General features: G+C 50.2%; 1 protein-coding gene across 1 annotated transcript in view; it reads right to left on the bottom strand.

The window, feature by feature from the left end:
- The window catches only part of PRICKLE2 (prickle planar cell polarity protein 2), a 106,255-nt gene that overhangs the window by 20,028 nt on the left and 63,285 nt on the right, over positions 1 to 22,942 (bottom strand). Inside the window, exon 3 of the mRNA XM_074152261.1 lies at positions 11,056 to 11,239. Coding sequence (XP_074008362.1) covers positions 11,056 to 11,239 — 184 coding nt within the window. The remainder of the gene's footprint in view (positions 1 to 11,055; positions 11,240 to 22,942) is intronic.

The raw sequence follows: 22,942 nt of genomic DNA, 5'->3' as shown, positions 1-22,942 counted from the left end.
CGGGCCAGGCACCGGGATGGGGTTCCCTAGCCGAGGATCAGCTCCGAAATGGCCACGGTGACGTCGAGGAGCTTGGGAAGAAGTTGGAGAAGGTAAAGGTAAGGAAAAGCTCAGCTGGGATCGGGAGTCTCTGCAGCCCGGGATGCCTCCGGATGCTCGGGCAGGAGCAGAGGGCTGGATGGCTTCCTTAAATCTACGCTTGGCTATAGAAATGCGAACTGTTTTCCCGGTGCAAAGAGCTTTCTGCCTTTGCAGTGGTTGGGATGAACCCCCTCAGATGCTCCCTTGGCTCTCAGACCCTGCAGCAATTCATTTCAGGGCGGCTGCACTGCCCGCAGCTCTCGCAGGGCTTTTCCCAAACGACACTTGCTTCGCAGTGGCTTCTGATCAGCTTTTTCCCCTCCCCGTACGTTTTGGGCTTTAGCCTAGAAAGCACCACCTGGGCTGGCTTTCCCCAGAGGAGCCCTCTCTGCCCGCACAGCCCCACAGCATCTGCACGATGACAAGCTACTGTGGGTCACCGGGAGGGATGGGGACGCAGAGGCAGGTCACACAGGGCTGGCTGGCAGGGGAGCTTGCCCATGGGCTCGCAGGCTGCTGGGGGTGGCTCATACAGGCAGTTACCTTCAACAGGAAGAAATCACTTTTTATTCTAGAATAAATATCCAAATGTGGCATTATTCAGGAATAATAATGCTGCGTTCAGCTCACTCTCTGGTCTCATTCAGAGCTACCCACGAGCGGGGCTGCTCCAGTGCTTGCAATCGCTTTTCTTCTCAATTTATGGTTCCTCCCCAAACCGAACCTAACATCCACCTTTCCCCACCACCAGGTTTTGCGGAAAGGGAGATTTTAGCAGATTTCCACCCGTAACTCTGCAGTGCTGACGACAAGGGAAATGCTTGGGTCATGAAGCTGAGGAACACGCTGAGCATATGCCACTGCGAAACCCTAAATTTGTTTTGCTAAGGCACGGCAGAAACAAACCCACCAGCTATGGAAACTGTCAAAGAAAGAAAGGCTGCTAAGGATTTTGTTATGTTAAAAAGAAAACAAACTACATACATTAGAATACTTACTTTGCATTTATAGAGCATCCTTCACCCAGGGACATCAAAGCACATTAAAAACACTTAAATTCTTATGACATGCTACATGAGGTAGCAAATATATGCACTGCAAAATATATTTGCAGCATAACGACGTTAAATGAGCTCCCCGAGTTCATGCAGTTGGTCCGTAGCAGAGGTCGCAGCTGAAGATCTCTGGGTGATGTCCTGGCTCCTATACCTTTTACCGGGCTGCCAGGCTGCGCCTTCCCGGCCGCTACCGACGCCTGCTGACTTCTCTCAGCCAAACTCCCCACGTGTGGACAGGCTGCTCGCTTTCCCCTGTGCTCAGCTTGTTGGTTTGTGCTTTTATTTCTTGCGATGAAGGGTTTTTTTTGCCCACTGAGTGCTTGAAGCTGGCAGAGACCAGAAATGACTTTTCTTTTTTTTTTGAAGAGCCGCCAAATTCCATCAAGCTGCTCTGGTCCCTAAAGCAACGAGCTGTGAGACGCTCACCCTGGGCGAAAAGCAGGGATGCAAGTTCTTCCTCTGGCAGCCCGGGAGCTGCCTTCCTGGAGCCCGATGCGGCAGGGCTTACATGCCCAACTCCATTTCTGCTTCCGCTGGGAAGTTTTCCATTTAGTCTCAGCAGGTCCGCGGGAACTGGCTCCCATCACACCAGCAACATAGCTCGGCAGGGATGGGCAATTTGGTTTGAAAAGCAAAACAAAATAAATGTAACAGGCTCCAACCTGTGTTCTGTTGCCTGAAATAACCTGAAAAGGTTTGCTTTGGATCCGCATGAGCCAAGGGGACCTTCTGCACGGATGCTCACAGAAGGGATGGAGCAGAGGCAGCTGCCAGTCCTTGCTCAGCACCCGTGAGACATCTTGTGGGGAGAAAACCCCTTCCTTACGCCCATCGGTGGCTGCTTCTGCTGTTGCCTTTACACCCACCATCCCTCCTGGGGACAAACATGAACCAGGGGGATGCACAGATCCTTTTACCTGGGGCATCATGCCAAGAGGTCCAGCCAGAGTGAAGATGCTGAGCAGAAGGATGCCCCTTGCCCAGGCTGATGTTAATCCAGGCTTGTGCAAATATGTTTTCTCGTCCATCACCCATTCCCCATGGGATACACCTCGTTCCCCATATGGGCGAGCCGAGGCTGGGAGGGACAGGGAGCAGACTGCCAGTGTCCCCTGCCTCAGTTGACAGCATTTCCAACCTCTGCAAGCGAGCAGTCAGCATTTGGGCTGGCACAGCCCAGCCGGGATGTTCAAGAATAAGAAAAAATAAAGAAGGAAAGGGAGGGATTCTCTGATCAATCTGGCTTTTCAAGGAAAAGGCCTGCAGAAAATGTTAACTCACTGGAAAACTAAAACTGCTCAGTCTGCACTTTGCTTTTGTACAAAAGGTCACCGTTTTCCATGAAAATAACTCCTCCTCCATCCAGCTCCGGTTCGGAGCACGCACAAGCCTTTGTAGCTGGTGAGCCTTGCAGGGCCACTGTGGCCAAGGGGCCTGATCCAGACCCGCCAAGCACCAGCAGACGGCTCCTCACTGACCTTAGGGGCTCTGCAACATGAGCTGCAGCCAGATAAGGAAAACAGTGTGGGGCAACGACCCAGGACGGATAACGTATCACTTTTAAATCATGTGCTATCTTTAACTGGTTTATTATTAAATACTTCTGCCGTACGACACAGCAGCTCCACATCCTGCTGTTTCTCTTCGCAACAGATCTGCTCTGGCCACAATTATCCTAATAAGCATCATAACACACAGGAGCCACGTGTGGGGTCGGAATGGGTTTCATCCTCAGTTTCCCCACTTGCCCCTCTTCACTGTGACCTCTGCTCACATCTGGATGGGAGAAACCTCAGAGGAATCTGGAAAACATCAGGCTGAGTTAAAGTAAGGCTTCAGACAATGTCACGAGGCCCTGATGCCACGGGGACGGGCTGGCCAGGGCGCTGGGTGCTGTGGCACGCTGGCCAGCCCAGCAAGCCCCGTCCTGCCCCAGGGAGGTCTCCCAGGTGCTTGGACGGGCTCTGTGCCGCGAGAACCCGGCACAGCAGATATCCATCTTCCCAGGGTGTTATTCTCACCTTCAAAAGGAAAACGTCCAAATGCCAAGTTTTGCTAACGAAAAATGATACGTATTTTGGAAATTATCAGCTGCTTGGAACTATAAGAGGAGGGCAGCGGGGGGAAGATCGAAATTAAAAAAAGAAAGAAACCAGGAGAAAGAAAAGAACATAATGTAAAACAAGGGTAGGAAAAAGCCTTTAAAGTGGAGCCAACTTTATTCAAAGGCACTGAGGAAAGTAATTACATTAGTTTACAAATGCCTTTGTGTTCTGCAGTCTTCCTACGTTTGGGGTGTGTTTCCGTTTAACTTTGACAGTTTACAAACCAATCCCATCCCCACTAAATAAAGGCAGGACTGCAGCTTCTCCTGGCAGTCCCAGGGGTGACCAAAGACAAAACCCACGCCAGCGCCTTTGTGGGCAAAGTCTTACACATTCTCCTAGAAGGAGAAGTTTGCAAATAACCTGTAAATTTAAGCCATTGACGAAGAATCTCTTTGCTCAGGGAATTAAAGGAGGCAGAGGGGAAATACCATGTTTCTTATGCCATGAATTGCTGCTGGGAAGCAGCGTTTGGTTGTACTCGCCCTGAGTACACCACCCCTACCAAAAGCACCCACCAAACCGGGCTGTTTGGGATGACTGTACGGCTGGGATGGACTAACAAAGAGCACGCGGTGTCCCGGCGCGGCTCAGCCGATGGGTGCCGACCTGCTCAGTCCTAACAGCTCCGGCACATCCAGCTGGGCGATCCCACCTGGCTTTCAGGAAAGCAAACAAACGGCAAACCGGCTGAAAGGCTTTTGCGAAGAGCTCTACGAGGGCTCTACATGCTGGCCTGTGTGCAGCACAGTGCCTGAAAACGGATGTCCCCAAAAAGGGGACCTTGGTGGGTCAGCCACAGCACGGCAAATCAGTACATGTAGTGGAGTCTGTTCAAAACCCAGGCACGCCGACATCCTCCAACATTCCCCTGTGTCAGGAGAACATCGTTTTCCCTGGGACCATGCCAGGGGTCCCACAGCCCCAACAGTCCACCCTGCGCCACCCGGGGATGTACCACGTTGGCACAGGGAGCTGCAGCGATGTGCGGAGCAGTGGCTGCTGGTGCCTGCACTCGCTCCCGGCCCTGTGCCCGAGCTCCCATGAGCTCTGGCCGCACTGGGAGGAAGGCGGCCAGCAGCTCTGACAAGCCTGTGCTGGCCCGGGCGAGCAGGGCTGCTCCGGCAGCTTGCCCGCTCCTCCCCAGCGCCGGCTTTTTAACCACACGCCAGGCATTAAATGATCTTTTACACCGAGCACTGAAGATAAACTGAGAAACAAATCTGGTGTCTTCGTTATTGCTCTCATTCCTGCTGGCCTCCCTTGGAAAAGCAAAGGCGGGGGAAAAACCCCCAGACAAGCCACAGGCAAATAACCCTCCCAACACGTCTGCAAAACGGTGCAAGCGCTTGTACGTGTAGGCTCACACACGAGCTCCGCAGATGACAGCACGTGTGAAACTGGAGAAGGGGTTCAGTGTGCTTTAGCCCAAGTCTGGCACGTCCTCCTTTTCTGTAGACCTCAGGATACAAAGCACTTATTTATTTCCCGAAGCAAAACAATCCTTGCAGCAAGGCCAGATGGTCCGAAACGGAGAGGAGAGCGGGATCTCCTGGTTGGGTCTACGGAGCGCAGGGATGCAGCCAGGCACGCACCCCGGGAGGGAGCTGGGGTCCCTCGGAGACCCTGCAGCCCCGGCTGGGAGAAGACCCTTATCACCCCCAGGCCCCTGAATGTGCCCGTGTGCTGGCACGTGGCGGTGGGAAGCGGATGCAATTCCTGGCGCCGGGCGGTCCAGTGCCCCACAAGGCTCTCGGAAAAACCACCCCAGAATGCAGGGGCAAAGTCAGGGAACAAAGGAAAAATAATTTTCCTAAGTCCTATTTGTTCTGGCACGCTTCGCGGCTCTCCGTGCGCTTCTCTCCCACAGCTAACGGCAGCCGAGCCGTTTGAGCATTGCTGCTCACCAGTTGAGAACGACATCCATTCCTGCCAAGCCTTTGGAGCAGTTCTTGGTCTCAGAGAGATCCCGCGGAAACATTGCTTCCTGCTGGCATCAAAGAGGAACATTTGAATGAAGGCCGTACATCCACAAGTTTTAGACTTGTGAAAGCGCATGCCATGATTTTTCTTTTTTAAGCAGAAATCAAATTTGGATGAAAAGGAGCCAGAAATGGCGCTTTCAAAAGCATCTGTGAGTGGTCTTTGTGCTGCGAGGTACTGACCGGCAGAGCTGCTCTCGCACCACTGAGAGTCTCCTGGAGCACCAGCAATTATAATGATCATCTGCCGCATTGATCATCGCTGATAATTCCCCTGGGTATGCCACTTAAAATGCTCTTGTGTTTGTAAGTCATAGGGCAGCATACTAGAATAATGCTGCAACAAGGAAAAGCTGTAATTGTATGCTGGAAGAAAGCTCCGGGACAAGTTTATATTGTGTAGTCCAGCATTTTTCTGCTTTCTTTTCCACTCCCTGCTCTTCTCCTGCCTCTTACCTCTGCTGACCACCACACGGCTACTTCAGATTGAAGAACCAAGCAAACCCCATCAGGTGAGTGGGTTTGTATCTATGGCCCACCAAAAGCAGCTGATTCCCTCCCTGACAATGAGATTGTTCAAGGATTAGATAATTTTACCAGCTTCCGTCAGCTCATCACAATCAGGCAAACACCCCAGGACACAGAAACGGAGCAGAAGTCCAGACGCATGGTTTTGCCACCTTTTTTGTTGTCTTTGCAGCCAGGGATGCACTCACACCTCCTCCATCCGCTCTGCTTCAGGGTGGGGGGAATAACTCCAGGACCTCCTAACCCACCCCAGCTGCCCCCAAGCCATGCAGCGCTGGCATCACACGTGGAAAACACATTTCACGCGCAGGATTGCTGCTCCATCCGGCTGGCGAGCATTCGGCACGGTCCGATGCCTGGAGGCTGGATTTAGACAGCTCCAGCCTTGAAATAAGAGCCGCTAACTGCCAGGCTCTTCAGATACCGAAAGAGTTCACTGAGGAGGTGATGGACTTACTGCTACCTCAAAGTGAAATCGGAGAGCTTTTAAAAATGTGCTGAAATGCAGCTTTTGGGTAAAAATACTACAGCGTGCACATGTCCAAAGGAGCAGAGCTAGAGGTGGCTGCAGCTTCTGGCACCGGCGAACATGAGTTACAGCTCCTCTTCAGCACCCTCAGCTCTGCTCTCGGGGCCAGGATCTACCAAGGAAAGCAAAGCTCTTCATGGGGCTTTTGTCCTTCGTCTACCTGGCCAAAAATTACTTTATCTGTTCCCCATTACTATGCAGGCTTGGGGCACCGGGTTGCTTTGGTCTGTCTTGTTCCTTCCTTGCTGCGTGCAAGGCTTCTGTCTCTTGAGGAGTGAAACAGTTTGTTGAACTTACAGGGCTCAAGAAAGGACAAGAAGGTAAAATGCACTCGATCATGACACATAGGCAGAAGCGAGGCACACGTCCCCCAGAGACAACTGGCCCAGATAATGTACCTTCAACCACACCGAGGTGGTGAAAGTGGGTATCTTTAGGTGGGGTGTAAATGCATGTTCAGTGTAGGTTCCTCTCCGCTCTCCTTTCCTCAGTTCGTGACCTGAACTGCAAATGGTGAAGCTTGGAGGTTTTATAACTCAAGCCCTTCCTACAGATCTTACAAAAGTTCCAGAACAGGAATCAACACGTATGTTGGCCCCTGAATAAATTCCCCACAACAGCTACGAGTTTCACACCACACTGCAAAGCTCTGGAGGTCCAAGCTCTAACGGCTGCCTTAGAGGAAAATGGTCCCCTGAACCATCATGCTGCTAATTTTAGCTCAGATGAGATTTTCATAACTTTTTAAGGGACTTGATCAGAGCAACTGTGCTGACAGCGAGAGGGAATTAAGTTCTTATGGCACATACAAGGGTCTTGAATGTTGGCATGCCGGAGCTGTGCAGAAAGCCACGCCACAGCTGAAGTACAGCCCCATCTTTTATTTCATTGGGAATCTGTGCCCATAACCAGCTGCTCCTATTATTGAGACACAATAAAGACAGAAATCCTCAAAAATCCCTTGTATTCAGAAATTCGAGCTGGCGTGTTATAACTCCTTTGGATTTCTCCAAACCACAGGACTGAGGAATTCAAGGCTGCGCATTCACATGTATTTACACATGCCTTGCCCAAAAATGTGAAGAACACATCATAAAAGTACTTATTTTTAAGCATCTGCCCTCAAACTTATGTCAGTGCAAGGAGGATCGGCTGTCGGACTGCCAGCTCCAGCAGACAAACTGGCTCCCGAAATTGCCTTCCCCCGTCTTCGCAGCCAGGCCTGGTCTGGGATTTTGCTTTGCTGAGGACACGTTTCTATTGCTGTCTGCCCAGTTCAAGACTTTCACAATTATTTCTTTATCCGACCATCGAATGGCAGGCAGGAAAATGGAGTATTTCCGAAAGCCCATGTCCCGAGCTTCTGCCTCATCTCCCGTACAGCCACCTCTCCCATTCCCACCTGAATCCCTGTCTTCCAGGAAAGTAGACCCTCTTGTGCCATAATTTTTCATTGAGGTACAATCCCAGCGGGATTAAGAGCCCACAGGAGGCTCTTGGCCATCCTGTGTAGCCGACTGCTATTACAAGAAACCACACTTCCTAATCACGTTAATTTATGGAGCTCAGTTGTGGGTTTTTACCCGTCGCTCTCCCTGTTGGCAGGTTGCCGCTGAGCCTTACACCTCCGATGGCTTGAAACCTCTTCCAATTTCCTGCCTGAATGCATTCGGAGCCAGTTTATATCTATGTTCTTGTGCCAAAGTTGGAGCTTGAATAACTGCTCTTCCTCCTCTAATGCATAGGGAGTGATCATAACCCTTCGATTTGCGAGGCTGAACAAACCAAGCTCTTCTGGGTTCCTCAAGAAAATAAGATTTCCATCTCCTTCCAGTTTATACCCCTCTTTACTGAGCAGAGATGTCATAAATTTTAGCCAATTTTCCAGATTAATTTTTACCATATTTTATGCGGTGGTATTATGTTTTTGATATCACCATCTTCATCCATCTAAGCATATTTAGAAACATATAATATTTATGGCTGTTGTGTAAAGCACTTTGTAGTCTTGCACACTGATGATCCATAATACAAGGGACAACTTTCAGCTTTGCTCATCAGTGCAATGTCTGGATCATTATCTGTGAACATTGGACCAAGGCTTTTTTTCTCTTCAGTAGTGGGCATTAAGCAATCAACATGATTTTTGCATAGTTGACATGTTCCACAGACCAGCTGATGTCTGAATTAGCGTCCAGGAATCCGGTGAGACCTTGTAAGGTTTGGATCGATTCCTCTTTAGATTATACTTAATAATTTAAGCTATGGATTGAAGGGACTCTCCAGATTCTGAAATGACCTGTGGAAACTGCCAAAAACCGATGTCATGTTTGTTGGCCAACTTACCCCCCTGAAATCCTGTAAATTGCTGTGTTAAGTGAGACATGAACGCTGTCTCCCAAGAACAGCGAGGTAGGAAGGCTGTCGTCCAAGTATAATAAGAAAACTGCATTAGTCTTTCAGGGGACCACTTACCTCCCCAGCTCATATGCTGCACAGAGATTTTAATAAAGTAGAATATTGCAGAAAAAGTTGTTTCATTTCATCTGCTTCATGTCAAAGAAATACGACAGTGATACAGTGGAAGGCAGAGAAAAATTCGCCGCCTGCAAACCGGTATTTTCACCCCAGCCTGATGGCAGTGTCCTCAGGCGGAGCGGAGCCCACCAGCTGCTCCGCGGCAGACATCAGCCTTCCAGAGGCTCCACATCACGTACGCACAACCTGACTCATCGACCAGAAAGCCACATGTCTGTCTGCAGCCTTGCACGGCTCCAGCAAGTTGCTGCAGAGGTACCTCCTACCCCCGCGGGAGGCAAGCAGCATCCTCCTGCACCCCGGGGCGCCTCCCAGCCCTGCGACACTCCCATAACTCCCGGAGAAATTCAGGGTGATGCTTTCACCCAGGGACAACCCCCAGCTCTGCTTCGTGGCTCTTTCACAGCCCTGATAAGTCACATCTTGCTTTTGTCTCCTTAGTGGCTCATCTGATGCATGAAAAGGTCCCAAAAGGGCTGGTGGATGAGCTATGCTGGAAGGATTTCGGTGTCTGTCTTAGGCTCTGCTTACGGCTGCTCTTCATCTCCATGGTGATTGGAGACAGGTCTGAAGTGGCAAATCTGCTAAAAGACCCAGCAATGCAGACAGAGGAGTGTAATTAAAAAGCGGGTGTTTGTAGCGAGGAGTACCATGACCTCTGCAAGAAACAGATGCTGAAAGAACCTAAAAATACATGAGTAACGCATGAAATCTCAATACCTACTGCTACTCCTTGTTTTTATTGTCTCCTGAGCATCCCAAACTCCCTGACGGCACACTATTTCGTAAAAAGCACCTGAGGGATCAAAGAAGCATCCAGGTCTTATGGAATATGTCACCACCCTGCTGGAAGTGGGTTTCAATTGCTGTCCATGCCATGCTGTACTCATCAGAGACCACGTCTACCTGGTCAGGTGCCACCTGTCACTAAATACCTGTGTTTCCACCCAAAGCTACAGGGCCAGCTTGGGCTCCAGAAGCCACCGACATACCTGGACAGAAGGCGGAGCTGAGAGCAGGTGGCACCAGCTTGGGTATGGTCCTCCAACGGGACTTCCGAAACCCAACTGGTTCATGTCCCCGCAGCATGCAGGACCAGCACAGCCACTTCAGGACCATCTGCATCTCTCCATACACCGTGTCCTCTACCTCCTGGCAGGCACAAAGGGAGCCTCTGACATAAGGAAGGTGACAGAAAACAAGCCTGCCACCTGATTTGCATGGTTGGATGGCACCAAACGAAACACATGGTGCTGCAGAGCTTCAAGCAAGCACCAAGCCAGGCTTGTAAAGACAAGAAGGAGGAAAAAAAAAAAAACCCAAACAACTGGATTTTCTCTAATCAGACAGATAATATTTACAGCCTACGAGTGGTGCCAAAATATTTCAGGAAATGCCTAAACCCTTCTGAATAAAAGCTCAAGAAAACACAGTATTTAAGGACAGCAACTACAACAGTAAGAATGAAAGCTTTCCACCCTATCCCAGCCTCCTTACACAGTTTAAAATGATTGCCATAGCAATTATCAAGGCTAAGCTCATTTTGCAATCTCTTCTGCAAATTAAGTTCTGAGTTGAACACGTAAAAGCTCAGCACAAAAACCAAACGAATCATGTAAACTGCAAGGAGCAGAAATCAATGCCTGCTCCGCACAGACAGCACGCTGAGGTCTAATCCATCCCGCTCAATTCCTGTACCGAGAGATTTGAACTTCATTTGAACAATTCTTTCCAGTAAGGCACACACGTCACGGTTGAAAAACCCAACCCCAAACACCTTGGCCCGTTTTTAGGGTCATCCAGCAGCTCTGACTGTCTGCCCTGGACTTACTTCAGAGCGGAGTGGTCCAGGAGGGCAGAATATGAGCAGCAAGTCCACCAGCCACACTAGAGCATCACCACTTTTTTCCCCATGAAACAGGAGTAGATTCGTCTATATCTGTTCCCTTGCTCAACCACAACAAACCCCATCCTGGAAGTATTTTGTTTCCTCCCCTCTCAATTACCAATTACATCTACAGACACAGAAAAACACCAAGTCCCGCGAGGATCGCATCTCTATTTTGCTTCATTTGTGCATTCAGACCAGACCTGTCTCTGCAAGTCTCTATCGTGCACCCAGAAACAGCCGCATGCAACAAGGGCTCGCGGCCCCAGGAGAAAATCAGGGCAACTATTTCCAAAGAGCATAGTAAAACAATTTATTTCTGGTAACTGGGTGGTGTCATCGTTACCTGCTCGGGCTTCAGGCCAGGGGGGACCCACGCGTACTCTTCCAAGGCACAGCCCGAGTCATCGTCAGAAGTCGAATTCCTCTGGAAGTCAAACATGAGCTTCGTGACGGTCTTCTCCATCTCCAGAGGCATAACTGTTACGATGTGCTCTTCCTGGGAGCACTTACAGTGAAGGCAAATCTTCCTGCAAGGTGAGGAGAGAGGGAAAAGAGGCGATGCCCCGGTGAGTTGCACGTTAAATAAGAAAGCAAAGCGATTCCTGCCAGTCGTTGGCCTGCGGATACTAAACTCAACCCTTTTTTTATGCTCAGGCATTTTCTAATGCAGGATTTGTCTCTCTCACAAGGAGGAAATAAAAGTCCATATTTGCTGTAACAACACTTGGCAATCAAGCTGGGTCAGCCTGCCCAATGTTTGGGGAGATGTAATTGCCTTGTCCCTTTACTGCACCACGAGGAGTATTTCCAGGGGCCAGCACAGGCAAGGGCCACCAGCCCACCCTGTGCGGATCGGCGTGCCAGCTGCTAATTGCAGAGCAGTTACCGAATTTAGGACAGCTGAGCACTTGGCTAACATGGAAAATGGTGGATTGACTGGGAAGCTGTGAATGACAAGTCCCTTTAGCATGCTGATAGCATAAATTTGCTTATTAAAGTAGCATAAAAATTGATTATAGTCTGAACATATAAAACTAAATTAAATTAAGGGAGGCTACAAAAACCACAGTCACACTACAACAGCATCTTAACCGCCCGGCTCGACGGCACGTGCCATGGCCCAGCAGCACACCAGCTCCCACGCTGCCCGCGAGCCGGACGGGGGGGAAAAGCACGAGGACTGAAAGAACAGCCCACAGGTTGCAATTTAACAGCCATTAGCTTAATTCACTGCAAACATCACTTCTCAGCATTTCTTTTAAGGGTCTGTTCCTGCAGCTGGTGGTCCGTGAGAGATTTTCTTCGTGGGCTTTTATCTGTAGGACATCGCTCCCCTTTGCCAGGGGCAAGAGCGAAGGATTAACCTGGCTGAAAACATCTCCCAGCCCCATAAAGAGAGGTTAAAGGGAAAGCTGATAAATTGGCTTCTATTACTGAGTATGCAATGCTCCTCCACAATATGGGTCAATGGTATCTATTTTAAAGTAACCACACAGGATTCTGAATTAATTTGCGCTAATGAAGCGCCACTGACTTCTGAGGGATGAGATACGATGGTTTCATTGGGTAGCAGAAGGGAGACATCTCAGAGATAATAAGGTACCACACAAAAGGCAAGGGAACAGCTACCGTTGCCATTGCAGGTTTCTCTGCTAGAAGGTAAAGCAAAGAAATTCAGAGGGCAGCAACAGTTAAACATCGGGGGCTCTAATTTTCAAACACCTTTCCTTCTTTTTTGCCACTGCGTAGAAGCCAGCTAAGCGCACCAGCGCCCTGATCCAGATCCGCGTCTAAATTTCCACTTGGCCATTACAGCACAAAAAATGCACTCTAGCAAAAGTCAAGAGGCTCCGTTAAGTCAAGCCAGGGAGATTTGCCAGATTTTCCCATTTCCTGCCTTTCATCAGATCTAAAACCACACAGTGACCCCCACGCACCCCCGGCGTCTGGTTTGCGTCCAGTCGGAGAGTCTCGGCATCGCCTCCGGCTGTTACCTTAAAAAATAATCAAGGCACCATTTCATGTGAATACTTTAATTAATCAGCTACCGTGGAAGGGTGCTCTGCCTCAGCAAAGCTGCTGGTTTCTTTGCTGATATGTTTAGAAGCAGCGCAATATCCAACAAGATGCTAAGAATAATTAATAGCTCCAGAGCCCCGGATTCGGCACTGGAGATAGTTATTCTGACGGAGTTTAGGACTTCTTAGCCAAATTTTAATTTTCAGGACATCAATCACAAGCTTCAAAGGTAGACAATCCCAACAGTCCACGCTTGGATAGCAGCAACACTGGGAGCACAATCACTGTGATGGGGAAAAAGCCATCCTGGACGTTTCTGCCTCCTCCCTGCTCTAGACACATCCCCTCCAGGAGATGGAGGATGGCAGGAGAGCATCAGAGGTCTTGGCTTTTAATAAATGAGATTAATCAGGCCATCGTGAGGGCTTTAAACAAAAATGTCGAAGAGTTAATAAGTGAGATGTATGATCCATTAGACCTCACAGGTCGGTCCATGCGACCACCACCCTGCAGCTCACTCCAGGTACAGCCAGGAGGGTGAGGACCAGGTTGGGAAGCCGATTTACACCCACCCTCACTCCTGCCCTGTCCCAGGCAAGTGGGTGCTGCTGGCACGTGGCTTCTCCTGGTCAGAAACACAAAGGATGAAAAGGACACAGGTAGCTTGTCTACTCATCAGTGATGTCCCCAGGCCTGGACAACGGGCTCTGTAAAAACTTTGCACCATTAAAAACTGAGTATTTCCAGGCATGGGGTTTCTGCCACCTCCCTGGGCAAACGGTACAAACTTCAAGATCTTGCCCCTGAGACATTCAGTTCTCTTCCTTTCCCCTCATTAAAAGCAGAAGATTAACAGCTTTAATTATAATTATTTTCTTTACATTAGGATATGTTGTTTCATGGGAACAATACTGAGTGTCCTAGGAGTGTCTTTCCACTCCTATGATATGGTTTCCATGACTTCTTTGCATAGGTCTCACTTACTCAACTTTATTTTATCATCTTCCAGCTCCCTATAATTAAAAATAATTCCCTGTAGTAAAAACTTAATATAAAAACGTACATTTCAAATGTGAGATGAAATTGAAAAAGCAGTATCCCTCCACTGCACTCAAAGCAGAGAGGCATGAAGTGAGATGATGCACGTCAGCGCTCGACCACGTGTGGTGACCTGAGTGACAACGTGCCATGGTTGACGATGCTACAGGGGAGAGCTGGTGGGTGTCGGAGAGGAGTGAGGCCATGGCCAGCAGCCTGCACAGATGCTCCCGCCAGTGACAGCTCATTACTCTTTAACAAGGGAGGAGTGGCAGAGCCTGGAGATGCTCAGGGCATCGGCGTGCCACATACCTTACCATATAAAGGGTGCTGCAGCCCAGGTGCAGTGGCATGTCCTGCAAAGGGAAACCCATTGGCTTGGCTGTGGCCAGACACAAGCCTCACCTAAACACCACCAAAGCTCCATCAACAACAGCTGCAGCTGCAGCTGCCTGTGCAGTCAAGGAGCCCCACACAATTTGAGAAGAGCACGGGCAGGGTTTTTTTATTTTTAAGCAAGAAGTGTCCCTCAAAGTGTTTAAGACCAGCCTGGATAGGGCTTTGAGCAACCTCGTCTAGTGGGAGGCATCCCTGCTCATGGTGTGAGGGTTGGTACAAGATGATCTTTAAGGTCTCCTCCAACTCTTACCGTTCTATGATTCTACGAAGAAGAAACTTACCCCAATCACTGTCTTCATTCCTGACCTTTCTGTCTTGCTCTCATCCCAGAGAAGGGTCTACAAGCTCATCTCAGGGAGGTACCTGCCCTGGTGATTGAGAGAGATCTCCAGCCTCAGGGAGGACACTGGGCTGGAGATATTTCAGAGGTGTTGTTAAAAGCTGGGGACATCCTGGAACATCACTTGACTCCAGGAGTTGAGGGCTGGCAAGAAGAAACCCAGCGATGTTGTGTTTCCCAACAAAGTGGTGAGACACTGGAACAGGTTGCCCACACAAGTTGTGGATGCCCTATCCCTGGAGGTGTTCAAGGCCAGGCTGGATGGGGCTTTGAGCAACCTGGTCTAGTGGGAGGTGTCCCTGCCCACGGCAGGGAGGTGGGAACTCAATGATCTTTAAGGTCCCTTCCAACTCTAACCATTCCATGATTCTATAAAGAGAGGAGAGCTGACAGCAGGACCAGCTTCAGGCATGCAGGGTACATAAAGGAACCGGTGAGCAGCTGTGGCTTGTGGACAGGGAGAAAAGAGAGGGAGGCACGGGCTGGCGAGCACCCGGCAGGGCTGCTCGGCACAGAGCTCTGCCCTGCAGCGGGGCCAGGACGGCGGGTAGTAAACGGGGAGAAAAAGAACATTTCCTGGTGTCAGATTTAGCTGGAAAGGAGCCTGCCTTGAATTGACTTCACATGGTACAAAGCAGCAGTGGCTCAAAAACAGATTGAAAAATTTGTTCTACTCAAGGCCAGCACTTCATGTGATGAAGTTACAAGATGGATGTATTTTATTTTGCAACGGCTGCTTTTACGTGGTGCTCTTGGCACGGCGGCCGGTCCTCTCCTCAGCAGAGGCTCTAACCCCTGTCCCTGGTTACATCCCCACCCACCCACTGGTGCAGGGGGAACAGTACAAACTGGGTCCAGCACCCCACGCCAGCCCTCTTCTCTCTACGGGTGAGAACAGGCACGCAAGAGGAATCTGAAGCAAACAGGGCCCAACACATCAAGCGGAGAACCTGGCTCCCGAGTCCCTCTCGCTTGGGATGCAGAAGCACGCTTCCAGCCCAGGTCCACCTACGTACAGCTCGGCACGAGCCCAGTTGACCTGTGAGGTCTCTGGGACAAGGCGGTCTCTTGTTGTACGCCCCAGTTACCAAAGCACAGCCTCTGCCGTCGCCGGAGCATCCCGCAGCCCTTTCATCATAGCAACGGCACCAACAATAAGTCAAACCACGCCGAGAACACTAGGGCTGCGCAAGAGGCTCTGGAGAGAGCCGTGAGCGTGGCCCCAGCTTTCTGAAGAGAGCCGAGGTCTCCCTGCTGTGAAAAAAACAGCAAGGACTCCAAACCGGGAAAGCACAAGGAGAGCTATAAAGCCAGGGAAGAAGGGACGGGGCCGGGGCAGCGTGAACCCAAGGCAAAGCAGGGCCTTGCAAATGGTCTGTAGCTCCAGCACAGGAGCCGGCCAAACTGGCCTCTCCCAGTTGGGGTCTGGGGCAGCGCAGGCAGGGACCAGACACCCCTGGGGCTGTGAGGGCAGCAGACCCCTGCCCGCAGGAAAACCTTCTGGCCCCAGGGCTCTTCTCTTCCAGCCGGGGGCTGCCGGCTCGGCCGGGTGGGCAGGCAGGACCTGTCACAGCAAACGCCACCCAAGCAAAGCCTGCCCAGGCTGGGCACTGCATCGCGTATTTTGAGAAAGGGCAGCGCAAGAGCTCATCCCCTCCCAGCAACAGCCAGAATGAAGGCAGAGTTTAAAATCGTGGCACAAACGTTAAAAGTCTTCTTGGACAAAGAAGGAACTTGGCAAACAGCCCTTATCACCACCACTGTGCCCCCCCCCCCAGCACTGCTTATCTCTGCTTCTCAGTTGTTTCTTCTGGGATGGAAATAAATGGGCTGTATCAGGGAGCAGCTCCGTCTCCAGACAATGAGAGGAGCAGGAATGCCACGGCCCACGCCGGCCCATGCGATGCCTCTGCTGTTGCTCCACAATAAAGGATTTGCATGCATTTGTACCCACATTAACATGCAAGATTTGGAATCCCTCAAAAAGCAATTCTCTGCTCGGCTCGGATGGGGTGTGTAAACGCAAAGGGCCAATTCCCTCCCTGCTTGGCTTAAGACACAAACAGCAGCCTGATTTTTTTTCCAACATCGTGCCATCATTCTGATTGCAATGAGGCTTTCGGGTCAGTCGTCAGTCAGTAAATCACTAGACTTCTCGGAAACGGGAGAGGCTGAGGATTTGGGGCAGCTCATGTGACCCCTGAGTCTCTTAACAAGGGCATCTTAATATCCCTGCCTGTTATCTCCTCCCCTCATTTGAGAGCTAATGAGGCATCTTCCCACCCAGAGCGAGCTCCAGCTACACAGACCCATTTCTCTAGACCCCACAAGCAGGGCAAATATTTATTTAAACTGAAAAATTAACATAGTCCTTCACTGCCATGGGAGAGCCTGGCAGCTCTTCTCCAATATGGGCGCCACTCTCCCATTTCACAGATGGGGAAGCTGAGGCGCAGGAGTACCCAGAGGCAGCACCTAGCCGTGGCTTCCCCATCGACTCCCTGAACATCAGCTTCATCAGAGGAGCCCCAAGCTTTTGCGCTTAAAACAGGCAGTTGGAGTTGCCTCCTCCAGCTTCTCAAACACTGTATTTTAAACAAAATGCTCCCAGTAGCCCCAGCCAGCCACTGCCCATGGCCTCAATTCCCATGGACCTCGGTGACAAAGTGGCTCTCTCTGGACAAAACATTTCTGTGATTTCACAGCTCTTTCACAGTCACTTCAGCCAGAAAAAAGCCCATCAGCGGGAATGCACTGCAGAGACCTTGTGCTACCTGGGCTGAAAAGGAAGCTTTTATCTGCCAAACTGGGAGATTTGCAGGAGGCTAAAGGAGGCGAATTAGATATGGGCATTTACAACAGCAGCAATTCCAAGTCTGAGGACAAGGTACCCTTGGTGGCCTCCCAGGATGGCCAAGGGAAGACAACACTCACTTGGCCCAAGATGCTGTAGGGACAGTTGGCTTAAAAGATCAACATCTGGTGGTAGCAATGGTGCAGGCAGCACAGCAATGCCAGGAAGCTAAGGACAAGAGAAATAATCCAGCAACCAAACTACCCCTATAGGTGCAGCTCCCCCAGTCTCAGTGGCCATAGGGGAGCCTGTGTAGCTGCACATCTCCAGAAAGGCCTGCAGGAGGTGGGGAAACACTGAGAGGATGGAAGAGTTGCAAGTCAGACCCTTCTCCATCTTCCTCATCCATCTTCTCTTCTCTACCCACTTGATTTGCTCAAGACAAGCCAGATTTTCAGTGTTGCTTTATTTTTAATCCCCTCTGACCTCCACAGTGCCAACAGCAGCAATTGCGAAGGTGTCCAGGGTGGCGTTGAAGCTTTTATTACAAACCCCATTTCCACTCCTGGAAAAATTCTCCTCTTTGGCTGAAGTTGTCCATGCTCAGTCTCAGGGTGGAGACTAATTTTTATTTCTTTTTAAGACTCTGTAAAAATCCTTTACCATTGCAAGAGTTATTCTTGCTTAATTAGGAAAAAAGAAGAAAAAAAATTGCCAGCTGCAGCCAGGTATGAGCAAAAGCAGTCTCCGAGGGTTTTCCAGTTGGTCTGCCTTCACAGTGAATCAGGACCATCAATCCGAGAAGTGGGTGGAACATCTGCCTGTGGGTCCCCACCGCCCTGTCCCCAAACCACCGCTTCCCTGCGGCACAGCCCCGGGGCAGCCTCCAGGCTGCTTCCCATTTTGCTGTCTGTGGTCTAAGGGACCACGTGGCAGACAACAACCATCAGCACACGAGGCTGTGCTCTTCCCAGACGAGACCAAGAAATCAGGACAAAACACGACACGATGTACAAAAGCCCCAAATCCCACATCTGGGCTGTCTTGGTGCCCTCTTAGGTGACCAAGGAACCAGGACCACAGCCCAAAACCGTGGCCAGACCTCTCAGCAACACCCCAGGATGAATTCAAACACGACCAACCTTTCCAACCTGTGGCTAAATCATAGCATCATAAGTGCATCATAAGTGATTTTGGGGAGCCCAGGTGCACCCCAGCGCTCTACAGTGAACACAGGTCCCCACTGGGGCTCCCATTTCTCCTTGTGAGCTGGGTAAGAGCCCCAGGGTGCTTCAACATCCTCCTGACCTGAACCATGCTGCCAGGCTGCTCCCATGAGCCGCAACCCCTGACACGAACCATGAAAAGTCTGATGCATAAAGATGAGATGTTTAAATTAAGGGATATTAATAACTCGGCAGCTCTCAGAAGAACTCTCTATCTGGAGCTCTCAAGATATTTTGCAGAAGATGCAGTGGGTTTTTTTTGCAAGAGAGGTTAGAGAGAGGTGGGCAAAGTGCTATACCCTTGTGAGCTGCAGATCAAGTAAGGTGGGGAGAGAAGAGGAAAAACAAGCTGCCGTGAGCCCCAGCCTGTTGCCCATCCATGCTACCAGGAGAAAAGGTGTCCAACAGGCTGCTCTGTCACATCCAAGACGTTGGAGGCAGCCTGCCAGCTCACAGGCTTACCACTCATCTCAGAATATTTATGTTTGGTTTTTTCCCCCCCTTAAAGGTCCAGCTCTTAGCTTACAGAAACAATAACAACCGCATATTTTTCCTTGGTCACAGAGAAGAAATGCAAACCACTAGTTTCCAACTAGGAGAGGAGAACAGGCTCAATAACAGCCCCAAAACTGGTGGGCAAACAACACTGAGGCCGATCTTGTGATTTTGGAAGGCAGGGGGAGCCACACGATGGGCAGACCTAGGAGCTGTGGGCACCCAAGAGGGGTTTGATGTCCCCCATAGCAGGACAACCCCAAAGCCCCGAGAGCCCCGTGGGGCCCCAAGTCCCAGGGATGGAGCAGGGGAGGCAGTGGAAGGAGCAGGCAGCAGCAGGATCCTCTCCAAACCCTCTCTCTCCCTCCACAAAGAAGCTTGGCTCCAGTTCAGCATGTGGGTCCTCAACTGTCTTCTCAAGTTTGCTTAACCCTGGTCTCTTCACAGGCAGCATTTATCTTCCTGCCCATCTTTCTCCCTCCCACCCCCGTTCCAGGCTTGCAGCCCATCTCTCCAGCGCTGGTCTGGGACAGACAGGCTAAGCCCAGTGGGTTCCCAGCGATCTGCCCCAGGGCTGGAAGTGCTATTTTAGGGGACTTCATCAGTTTGCCTTCACAGCATGACAAGCAGAAACCACGGGAAGCAGTAAACACGCCGCAATTCGAGCCTCTCCCAGGCCGTACGTCCTGAAGGAAAAAAACCTGGCTGATAGGCAAAACGCTCGGGAGCAGGATGAGCTAGGCTGAAAATTGTAATTATTTCAAAAGTTGAGGCTTAGACGGCGTCCCCTGAGACGGGCAATACCGACTGGCTTGTGAAAGCAATCACTGCCAAGCCTGATCCGTGTGTATGCCGGCTAAGCCCGAGCAAGGCTGCCAACGGCAAGTGCGCAAGGCTGGGTCATTTGGTTAAGCTGAATCCGGCTGGTAGAAAACACGCGACGGGAGGAGATTAAAATACGAAGCAAAATATAATCTTGTTAGCTGCAGACAGTTTTACTTCACAAATCTTTATTGCGGGCTCAAGCCGGCACCCTTATAAATACAACGCAGTGATGCGAGACATGTAAGTGCTCCCACAGTATGTGAAATAACCTCTGAATAAAAATAAGTCAGATAAGTTACAAGATAAGCGAGCTAAAACAGAAAGGATGACACTGCATCTGGTGTGAATAATTATTTTGGCATTATTCTGTCCAGCGCTAATCCTCAATGGCTTGAAAAGATTCAATCAGTATTTAGCACCGCCAAGGAATCATGACTAGAAAACAAAGAGTAACTGGATTAAAATCTTTCTACGGTCACAGGTCACGTCTGTGCCACATCTGCTGAAAACGTTCCTTTAAGGAACAAGAAAAAAAAAAGGAAATTTGACTTGAAAAGATTGTACTGAAAAACATAACCCCCATGTTGCAGTTCTAGGTTAGTTTATAGTTAGGCATTCTGCCATGAAAGAGAAGGATGTAGAAAGATTATTACTTTAAAACTCTCTATCCTCAGGAAGGCAAAACCACCACAATAAACATCTGAACAGTACTGTCCTCATCCACAACACCAGCCTGCACGCAGTCTGCTCAGAAAATGCCCAGAGAACCCAGGCTTCCAGAAGCTGCATTTACCACAGCAACGACATTAATGTTGAGAGACGAGGATTTTTTAATACTTATTCCTATTTAGAGCCAGCTGAGCCTTCCTGATTATTTTTAGAATGAAAAATCCATTACGGTGGCATCAGTGTTTCTCCCTGACTTCCTGCAGCTGCAGAAATGCAATTTAACAATTAACCTTTTCCATCCACAAACAACACAAACAGCAAAGGCTGGGAAAAAAGCGCAGCCCCCCGCAGATCACCACCGACAGCACACCGAGCAAAGTTCGCACGCAGCTTCGTGCATCCACGGAACGCCGCTTATTCCTCCTCCTCCTCCTCTCTTCTACTTTCTACCCCTCCTAAAAACCCCCAACAACTTTGAAGTCGCTGGCAAAAGGCAGTTTCTTACCTGCTCCCACCGACGGCGCAGGAGGAAAAAATCCAGCGGGTTGTTCCAACGTCCTAGTCGTGCCCGTTGCCTTTCGGTTGGTGGGCTGCTCCCAGGAACAGCCCGAGCACCGCAGTGCCATAAAGCATCCCGGGCTCTCCCGGTGTAGCCCACCGCCCCGGCACCCGCAACTTGGGGGGGAGTGTGTGCTGCCACCAGACGGGCTTTTCAGAGCCTTTCGGAGCCTTTCAGAGGAGCCACGCACCGACCGCGGCGCGTCTCCGAAGGAAACCTGCCGTGGAAAACCGTGCCATCCCCTGCCCCGCGTCTTAAAGCTTTCGCTTAAATCGCCTCCCTCTGAAATCCAGCTCTGGAGGGTGCCCCCCTCTCCGCTCCCAATCCAACTGAATCCAGCAGCTCTCCCCCCGCCACCCGCCCGTCACTAAATGACCCTCGGAGGTGGCAGGAGGATGTCCAATTTGCTCTCCGAGCGGCGAGGCATTAACGAGGAGCGATGCAGCCCGCGGAGGATAATTGCCGGCGCGGGAGCGGCGCGGGGCCGTGCTGTTGCATTGCTCTCCTCTCCTGCATGCTAATGAGCAATGATGTCAGCAAGCCAAAGTCACCGCATCCGGACCCCGCGCCGCCGGCCCCGGCCACCCTCCCATGGATTTACATGGAAATCAGCCCGCTCTTACAAATCAATAAATCCTGTCGGCTGCTTAGGGAAAGGGAGAGAGGAAAAAAAATACAAAAAAAGAAAAAAATCCTTCTCTCTGGCTCGCATGTGGGTCTTTCAAAGAGTTGGCTCCGCACCAGCAGCCCAAATTGAATGGTGTGAAGACGCTAATTACCCTTCCCCAACTATCATCTTATTTGATGCTGACCGAATCTCAACTTGCTGTCAAACTTAAGGCACCGCTTCTTAGGTACGTGGGCTATTAGAGCAATGATCCGCTGGCTCTGAGCAACGTATCGTTTTTCTCCTGGCTTTCCATGCCCTCTTAATTATTTTCTGCAGTCATTTGCTATGATTCCCCACTGGTTTTTAGACGCAGCATGTTTGTGCACCAGCAGGGCTAAACATTCTGGGCAATACAAGTTATTAGCATGGCATTTTGGTTACCGCATCTTTTAATACGTTTTCTTTCATGCGGCCCCGAGAGATGCACAATTCACACCTTTTATGTGTATCTCAGGTGAGGGCTGCGACCCCAGGAACACGCCACCCCAATGGGGATGCCGAAGCCTCCTTCCCTCATCGTTCCTTCCCCTCCGAGAAGAAAAGAAAACACAGAGAAGGAGCTATGCTGCCAAATCTGCTGCTCTTAAAGCCCGTTGCTGGGGAATTAGGTGGTCACAAATGAATCTCTGCTTCAAGTCAACTGGAAGAGAGCGTTTTGCATTTGGAAAAAGTGAGTGAAATTCAAAAACCTAGTTTCTGTGGGCTCAGAAAAATGCAGAAAGCAAATAAAACTTGCCCAACGTGTACTGCTTTTCTAGCACACTACTGACTTTTGGGGCCCGGCTCCGGATTTCAGAGCCCTTGACTTTGGCAATATTAGCTATGTTTACAGAACACAGAAGGATGCAGAAACTACAGCTGCGAGTCTTTCCACAGTCTCAAATGCCTTAAATTATTATTATTAAGGCTCATAAATTAGGTTTCATTATATAGAATTACACTCAAAATCTCAAGGGCGAGATCTTCAGCTGGGACAAACCAGCCCAGCTCCCCCTCGGAGCCGCCCCAACTTACCCCAGCCAAGTGGGACGGATTGAGACCACGCAGACTTCACCTGCCTCAGACAACTTCAGACAAAAGAAAATATTCAGGGCCACTGATGAAATATTTGAGCATTTACAGTTGCTTTTTTTTTTCTCCCCTCTTTTTTTTTTTTTTTAATTAAATCTGCAGCCACAAGTAGCTGAGCACCGACC

Source organism: Numenius arquata, chromosome 8 (genome assembly GCF_964106895.1).
Source record: "Numenius arquata chromosome 8, bNumArq3.hap1.1, whole genome shotgun sequence".
Lineage (NCBI taxonomy): Eukaryota > Metazoa > Chordata > Aves > Charadriiformes > Scolopacidae > Numenius > Numenius arquata.
The sequence above is the reverse complement of the archived record's forward strand: the minus strand, read 5'-3'. Positions and strand labels throughout refer to the sequence as shown.